Raw genomic sequence first — 8,342 nt, 5'->3', positions numbered from 1 at the left:
GCTGCACCCAGGCTGAGTCTCCTGCGGACAACCCAGGGGCCTGAGCGCAACCTGTCCCCGCCCTAAGCGAGGGCCGCTGCGCCCTCCCAGATGAAGGAGTGAGCGGAGCCTTACACAATGCGGCTGTATTTGATCCCGCGACGTGTCACTCAGAATTCGCAAACAATTTATGGCCATTAGACGTCGTTGTCAGGCACTAATTTCCTGGTGGCGCTCCATCACAGGCTTCGAAATATCAGGGGAGGGGTCTCAGAGGCCCATGGGCTGGGGGCGCCAGGGAACCGTAGTGAGCCAGGCGGGGGTTCCCATAACGAGGCTTTAATGAGGGGAGCGCGGCCGGCCTTTGTGGAGAAGCCCAAGGAGGCGGCGGCCTAGCCGCGCGCTCCGAGAGGTCACTTCCTCCCCGGGGCCCGAGCACCCGCCATCCCGTTGAGGTCCAGCTGCGGCCACAAGGCCCGATGCCCATTGCGGGCTCTCTGGGGCCCTCGCCACCCTTGCCGGCTCGGAATTGAGGCCGGAAACGCAGCCTTTTCCATGCAACAATGCAAACGTGCTCATTACCATCTCCTCAATATGCATGAAGAAATTGCGCGAGGCTGTCCGAGCCCCATCACCCGGCTCTGGCCTCAGCATCCAATAAGGCGACATATTCATCTCCCAAGATGGATGAGGAGGGGGCACCGCGGGGAAGGCAGATCCACGGGGTGGGGGTGGGGGTAGGGATGGGGGTAGGGATGGGGGTAGGGGTGGGGGTGGGGGGCGAGGGGACACGTCCTGGAGAGAAAGAGAAGAGAAAAAATACACGCAGAGGAGAACCTGAGAGACAGACCAAGAAACCGGAGAAGCACATAGACTGAGATGAAAGAGAGAAGGAAAGACAGGAGAATTGGGGGGTGAAGGAGAGGGTCCGTCGCCGAGGTAGAGAGAGATAAAAAGAGGCAAAACCAGGGCAGAGGGAAGGAGCCACTGCAGAATGGTCCAGAGGAACAAATAAAACAACGAACGAGGGGAGCGGAGGAAAGAGAAGGAAAATGAATGACTTAGAAATCGAATACCTAGAAAGTGGGAGAGACAGACAGACGGGGGTGAAAAACAAAGGAGAGGGAGGCAGTGAAACTGCTCAAGTCAGGTGGAAAAAGGATGATCTTGGAGAGGTAAAGAAAAATCAGATCACTTGCGCTGAGGGCCAGGTTTTCGATCCCCGCCATCCTGGGCGCGGCGTGGGCCCCTCGGAGCCCCGGGGGCGCGGGCCAGGCGGACTGGGGACGCGCGAGAGCGCAGCGGGGAGCCAGGGGCAGTGGCCCGGCCTCGCGCCCCTCCTGGGGCCGCCGGGCCGGCTCCAGGGCGCCCGGGACTGACTCCCGGCCCACTGCACGCGTCGCGGCCCGCAGCTGCGGCAGCCGGCCGGGCGGCCTCTCCCCCGCCGAGAGCAAAGTTGGCAAAGTTTCTCCCAAAGTTTCCCCGACGCTTCTCGGGACCCAGGGTCCGATCTCAAGGCCCTGGCGACCGGTGGGGAGCCGCAACCCCTTTCCCGGGCGGCTCTGCAGGCCGCCGGCCCGTGCCTCCTGGGATCCCCGGGGTCCGAATTCTGGCCTGATGCAAATCCCTCCCCGTGCGGACGCCAGGCCACGCACTCCGGCGTCCGCAGGGCTGCTAATAGCGGAGAGAGAGAATGCGGAAGAGGGAGAGAGAGAAGAAAAAAATATTCTCAGCTCAATTTAAGTCTCATGGAAAGGGCTTACAACTGTAATTAAATCATTAAATTCTTGTCTACGCTTCACAGAGCGGAGAGAAATTAACTTCCCACCAACCTCATTTTCTATTTGAACATGAAATAATGATTTTCTGCCCGTCTAATTACAAAGCCAACATCTGATCAAGCCAGCATCCAGAGGGGATTATCGCATGCACGAGTATTAGACCTCATTACCAGCTTGAGTGCAAAATTATTACATCTTGTAATTGGATGGTGAGATTTATATACAGATCGGCCCGGTTTCTGTAAGATTGTAATTACAAGCTTCGTTGGTTAGCTACTTATCAGAACTTTGCAGGAAAACAAAACAAATGACTGAGGAAAACGAGCATTTCATTAACCTGTAACCCGAGCGCGGGGGGGAGGGAGCGGTGGGAGCGAGCGCCGCGGCGTCTGCAGGAAGCGGAGGGATCGGCGGCCGCACTGCAGCCCGGGGACTTCGGTTCTGGGAGGGAAGGACAGAAGACCGGCCTCGGCGGGGAGACCTAGGGCTGCAGCGGCGCCCCCCGACGGGGACGCTAGCGCACCGTGAGCCTGGGCGAGGAGAGGGCAGAAAGGGGGCCGGGTGGCTAGCGGCTCGCGTGCAGTGCTTGGCGCTGCCCCTGAACCTGGCGGGCCGCCGGCTCTGGGCAGACGTCGGGCCGAGCGGCACCAGGTGCGAGTCCAGCGAGCTCTGCTGTGTGCACCAAACGTGTGCTATGGTCACCCTCTCCGTACACTGCCACACTCGGGGCCGCGTAGAGAGAGCGTCTACAGCAAGCCTCCGAAGCGTTGTGTGTGCGCTGGGGACGTTGGAAGAAGGAGAAAAGACGGAGAAGCTTTTGTGTGCGGCGCGTTTTTGCGCGCATGACTTATACAAATCAACTTCCCGTGCACCTGCTTCTCCTCCCTGTGTGAGTGTCAAACTTTGACGTCCTCCCTTGGATTAGAAATCTCTGGAAATGGTTCGGCTGTCCTCGAACTCGAGAGTGCAGTCCGGGGCCGGGTTCTACTGGCCCGGTCGAGTTGCGGAGCTAGTGCCACGTCGGGGCTCGGCCGCCTAGGACGCTGAGTCCCGAAGTAAAGCGCGGACCTCCCGGGCCAGGGCTGATCTCTGCGGGACGCTAGGGTAGCGGAAAGGCCGCTTCTGCTCGGGACCTGGGACGCCGGGAGGGACCTGATTAATCGAGGTTCTTGGGTACGCGAATGGGTTTGGGGGTTCTCCTTTTGGGTCATGGGAGCCCTCGGACCTGCGTGGTTGGTTCACAGAGAACCACCTCGCCCCTTCCTTGGCCTCTCTCCCACCTCCCGCAGCTCGACGCAGCCAGGTCGATAGCTGGTTAATGCGGAGGAAGCATCTCCCCGGCTCATGGTTTTGTCTTTTCCTTCAGGAAGAGCTGAGTCTTAAAAAGTGAGCGTTTCATCCGGGCATTTACAGCGCACCCCACAGTCTCCCCACCTCGGGATCTGGCTCTTGGCTCTCTCCGTTCCGGTGCCACCATTTGGTGCAAACCTTGGGGTTCAGGGCCGTCGAGGCTCGAGGTCGGACACCTAGGAAGCACTCTGGGAAATAATGGTACCCTCAATTTTGTAACCCCTGGATTTTCCGTGAGAAGGGGACCCCATGATTCCCGAAGCCACTTGGCTGAGAGGTTTAACTGGAAACGAAATCAGGCGCCGTGGAAACATTTCAAAGCCACAGCTTCCCCTGATATCATCTCCTCTGGGGAGACTCCAGCTATGGCCAACGCCAGGTATCAAGCAGAGCAGGTGGGGAAGGGATATACGGGTAAGACCTCGCCCGAATGTGAAAAGGCCGCACGTCAGTTTCCCCAATCAAACACCAAACTGATGGCCCCCAAACTTTCTCTTGTCTCCACCCCGCACACACACACACACCCCGCAATTTTCCTCTAGAGCCGCTGCCCTGTGCGAAGACCGGTGAATGGAGACGGGGAGTGAGGGGTGGGGTCAAAACTGGCAGTTCATTCCTGAACTGGACCTGCCCAGAGCTGCTTAGACTGGAGAGACACGCGGGCCGAGGCTCTCCGATCCCTCCGCTCTGGTGGAATTCGGATTCAATTCCTCTATCAATCAGCGCGCGGCGGCCAGTTTCCGCCTCACAGCCGGGGCTGGCCACTCCATGACCGAGTTACCGCCCCCGTGCTGTCCCTGGGGCGCTACCGCTGCAGGCCTGGCCTGTGTGTCGGTCGCCGCCGCGGCCTAAAGCTTTTAGCCCGGAGTCGCTGCGACTCCGGGAATTTCAATCCCGCGGTCGGCTGCACGCCCTCATCCGTGAGGGTGGGCGTTGGGATCCTGGGATTTCAGGTTTGATTGAGGAAATATCCCACAGATAACCAAAAGTCTTGCCTGCCATCCCCACCCGAGACGGTGATAGGATCTCTACAGAAAGAAAACAGTTTGGCACGGTGACCAGGGAGCAGAGGAAGGGGTAGGGAAACGAAGGGTGTCTCCGGACTAAAAATTCCAATATACAAACTTCTCGAAGCGCTCTCGCAAAGTTCCTGGAGCTTCCTCCACCTGGCTCTCTACTCCTCCCCCCACGCCTACCCGCTTAGGACGCCGCTAGGCTCCACATCCCAGCGTAGGGTCTCCAGGGGGTCCACACTGCAGCCCCTGCCGAGGCAGAGCCCGCCATTTCTAATAAGAGGTTCGCACCCGGACACAGGCGCCGTTAAAGTAGCTGATTTCAGGGTTTGGTGCTCTGGGTAGGGGGCTGCTCGCTCCCCTGGGGAATGAGATGGCCTTTGAAGGCTCCACTAGAACGCACCCCCTCGTCCCTCGTACCACTCCTCTAGCTTCTTCCCTACTCCGCTGAGAGTGGCCTGGCATCTAGAGGTGCAAGCCGAAAAGGGGGCCCGGGCCGAGGAAAGCCCCAGCGCCTACGCTGGACCGAGATCCGGTCCCGACCCAGGCCCGGCCCTGGGGCGGGGAGAGAGGTACCGAGGGCCGGGCAGCGGGGAGGGGCGAGCTGACCCAGTACTAACCCGTGTCCCAGCGCCTCCCGCTGCCCCTCCCGGCGCAGGCCGGAGGGGGCGGGCAGGGACTCCGAGCGCCTGGGCTCGCGTCCCCGCCCCGCCCCGCCCAGCGCGCAGTATCCTCCGGGGTGGGCGGCCTCGCCTAGAAGGCGCCCCGGCGATTGGCGACTCGGGAAGGAGACGCGAGGAAAAGTCGAATAAGAGGGCGAGACGTCAGACCCGAGATTTGGGGAAGGGCAGGGGAGGAGGTGAGGGCGGGGACGGACACACAGACACAGCCTCAGACACCGATCCACGGATCCACACCCCCCGCACGGCACCTTAAGTGTCCCCAACTTTAGGCCGCCTGAGCCCGGGGCGCCGCCGAGGCCAGGGGTAGGGGTAGGGGTGGTGGGGGAGTTATGGGACTAGGCAGAGAGATAAAAAGAGGGGAGAAGAAAGAGTGAACGGAGCAGAAAGGGGAGAAGAGAGAAGGAATAGAGAGAACGGAAAAGCAGGAGAGGGGAGAGAGTTTCCGAGAGTCCAGGAGAGTGAAAGAGCCCGAAGGAGCGGAAGCGATCCTAGGGGCAAGAGGAGCGCAGAGAGGGAGGGAAGAGGAAGGGCGAGGAGGGGGAGTGAAAACTAGAGGAGGGCGAAGGAAGCGAGGCGCGACACTGCTCGGGGAGAGGAGGGCAGTGAGGAGCGAGGCGCGGGCAGAGGCTGCTCGGGCTGGCAAGAGGAGGGAGCGCGGCGCAGAGAGGAGGGGCTTGCGGGCCCGTAGAAATGTCAATCAGAGCCCGGAGCCCCGGGAATCTCCGCCAATCTGTTCGGACCTGACCTGGCTGCTCGCCGCCGCCACCGCCGCCGCCGCCGCCGCCGCGGAGCAGATCAATAGGCGAACGCGGAGCGCAGCTCAGCGCGGGAGGCAGCGCGGCCCCAGCCCGGCCCAGCCCCCGATGCGCGCCGGAGCCCGCGGGCGGCGCTGAGCAGGGCGGCCCCGGGGGCCGGGCCCCCTCTCTGTCCGTGCCCCGCGGGCCATCATGTCCTTCCCCCAGCTCGGATACCAGTATATCCGCCCGCTCTACCCACCCGAGCGCCCGGGGGCCGCCAGCGGCGGCGGCAACGCTGGGGCCCGGGGCGGCCCAGGAGCCGGAGCCTCGGAGCTGGCCGCCTCGGGGTCCCTGTCCAACGTGCTCTCCTCTGTGTACGGAGCGCCCTATGCCGCGGCGGCAGCGGCTGCCGCAGCCGCCCAAGGCTACGGTGCCTTTCTGCCCTACGCCGCCGAGCTGCCCATCTTCCCGCAGCTGGTAAGCACCCTGGGAGCCGGGGTGGGGTGGGGGAGGGCTGGAGAGCTGGGGCGCGGGAAGAGGTGAGCGCGCGGGAGTAGATGAGCGCGGCCCAGGCCGGGAGGGTGGAGGCGGCGACGGCTAGGGCTCACCCGCGCTCCCTCCGCGCGTGTCCCTTCCCTCTCCATGTGCGTACAGGGCGCGCAGTACGAGCTGAAAGACAGCCCGGGGGTGCAGCATCCGGCCGCGGCCGCCGCGTTTCCGCACCCGCACCCGGCCTTCTACCCGTATGGCCAGTACCAGTTCGGGGACCCGTCCCGTCCCAAGAACGCCACCCGGGAAAGCACTAGCACTCTCAAGGCCTGGCTCAACGAGCACCGCAAGAACCCCTACCCCACCAAGGGCGAGAAGATCATGCTGGCCATCATCACCAAGATGACCCTCACCCAGGTGTCCACCTGGTTCGCCAACGCGCGCCGGCGCCTCAAGAAAGAGAACAAGATGACTTGGGCGCCCCGCAGCCGCACCGATGAGGAGGGCAACGCCTACGGGAGCGAGCGCGAGGAGGAAGACGAGGAAGAGGACGAAGAAGACAGCAAACGCGAGCTGGAGCTGGAGGAGGAGGAGCTCGTGGGGGAGGAGGAGGACACGGGGGGCGAGGGCCTGGCGGACGACGACGAGGACGAGGAGATCGATTTGGAGAACTTAGACGGCGCGGCCACGGGGCCTGAGCTCGCCTTGGCTGGGGCAGCGCACAGGGACGGCGACCTCGGCCTGAGACCCATTTCAGACTCCAAGAATAGCGACTCGGACGACAGCTCGGAGGGCCTAGAGGAGCGTCCACTGCCGGTGTTGAGTCTGGCCTCAGCGCCACCGCCGGTGGCCGCGGTTCCGCCTTCTCCGCCTTCTCCGCCTGCGGGCCTGGACCCCTGCGCTCCGGCGCCAGCGCCCGCCTCAGCCCTGCAGAAGCCCAAGATCTGGTCCCTGGCCGAGACGGCCACAAGCCCGGACAACCCGCGCCCCTCGCCTCCGGGCTCCGGGGGTTCTCCCCCTGGAGCCGCCGTCGCGCCCCCAGCCCTGCAGCTCTCTCCAGCCGCCGCGGCCGCCGCGGCCCACAGACTCGTCTCCGCGCCTCTGAGCAAGTTCCCCGCTTGGACCAACCGGCCGTTCCCAGGCCCGCCGCCGGGGCCCCGCCCGCACCCGCTCTCCCTGCTCGGCTCGGCCCCTCCACACCTGCTGGGACTTCCCGGAGCCGCGGGCCACCCGGCCGCCGCCGCCGCCGCCTTCGCTCGACCGGCAGAGCCCGAGGGCGGAACAGGTGACTACTGAGCGCTGGGTGCGGAGGGAGGGGGTGGGTTCTGGGGGTCGCCAGGGGGCAGACGGAGATGGGCAGGACCCCGGGGACGCAGGACGCTTACCACCCCGCGCCTGCCTCGAGCGGCCCTGAGTGCTGGAATGGAGCGCTCTAAAGGCCTTCCTTTTTCTTCCCCGCTTCCCTTAGATCGCTGTAGTGCCTTGGAAGTGGAGAAAAAGTTACTCAAGACAGCTTTCCAGCCCGTGCCCAGGCGGTAAGAGACCCCGCGGTAGGGGCAATGGTGGGACAGGCAAGTGGGGGAGGAACGAACGCTGAGGCCCACTCGGCTTTCAGCCCCGGGGGAACGCCGCCGGGACGCGCTTTAACAAGTGTACGAACCCCACAGCCCTCCGTGCCCCCCCCCCCCCCGGCCCCCAGCCGGCTTGGCCATCCCAGTCCTGGCACCCGGGCACGGCCCAGGGTATGGCGCCGTGGGCGCCGGAGCCCGGCCGGGCCAGCAGGCCCCTGGAGCGGGCGGCGGCTCTGGGACGCCCCTTCAGGGGTCTTCCAGCCGAGACCTCGGGTCTGATGCCTTCCTGCCCTTCTGATAGTTAAACCGGAAGCCCAACATCTGCCGCTGGAACGCAGCTGACACTGAGACACCTCCCAGACCTCCCTGTGGCCTCAGCCCCCGGGTTGGGTCTCCTGATCCTAGGCAGCGCCGGTGCCTCGCTACTCTTACTACTACCATTGCTTCTCTCTTCCAGGCCCCAGAACCACCTGGATGCCGCGCTGGTCCTCTCGGCTCTCTCCTCGTCTTAGTACTTATTTTTAAAAAATTTTAAATCGTTGTAATAATTGTAAAAAAAAAAAATTGCTCTGTATAGTTATGACTTGTAAGCATGTCCGTGTATGAATACCTTAAAAAAAAAACTAAACAAAAAAAGAAAAAGAAAAAAAAGAAATAAAGCAAGTCCCCCTGAGTCCTCCCCAAGTGGCTTCTGTACCCCACATTAGCTGAGTTTGTGAGGGTTTTTTTTTTTTTTTTT

General features: G+C 62.8%; 1 protein-coding gene across 1 annotated transcript; it reads left to right on the top strand.

Annotated features, from left to right (window-relative positions):
• Nucleotides 1-4,997: 4,997 nt before the first annotated feature.
• IRX3 (iroquois homeobox 3) lies at nt 4,998-8,336 on the top strand. The gene is made up of 4 exons (XM_059382033.1): nt 4,998-6,020; nt 6,198-7,317; nt 7,501-7,567; nt 8,061-8,336. Exons 1-4 carry the CDS (start codon nt 5,754-5,756, stop codon nt 8,113-8,115), a joined length of 1,509 nt encoding a protein of 502 aa, XP_059238016.1. The 5' UTR covers nt 4,998-5,753; the 3' UTR covers nt 8,116-8,336.
• The last annotated feature ends 6 nt before the right edge of the window (nt 8,337-8,342 follow it).

The sequence above is a fragment of the Mustela nigripes genome, chromosome 17 (genome assembly GCF_022355385.1).
Source record: "Mustela nigripes isolate SB6536 chromosome 17, MUSNIG.SB6536, whole genome shotgun sequence".
Lineage (NCBI taxonomy): Eukaryota > Metazoa > Chordata > Mammalia > Carnivora > Mustelidae > Mustela > Mustela nigripes.
This window is presented reverse-complemented; position numbering and strand designations above follow the sequence as displayed.

What these genes read in the sequence shown, in the direction of transcription:
- IRX3 (XM_059382033.1), top strand. Translation starts at nt 5,754, where the DNA reads ATGTCCTTCCCCCAGCTCGGATACCAGTATATCCGCCCGCTCTACCCA. An exon ending in AGAGCCCGAGGGCGGAACAG is followed by an intron (nt 7,318 to 7,500) that starts GTGACTACTGAG and finishes CGCTTCCCTTAG; the next exon opens with ATCGCTGTAGTGCCTTGGAA. An exon ending in TTCCAGCCCGTGCCCAGGCG is followed by an intron (nt 7,568 to 8,060) that starts GTAAGAGACCCC and finishes TCTCTCTTCCAG; the next exon opens with GCCCCAGAACCACCTGGATG.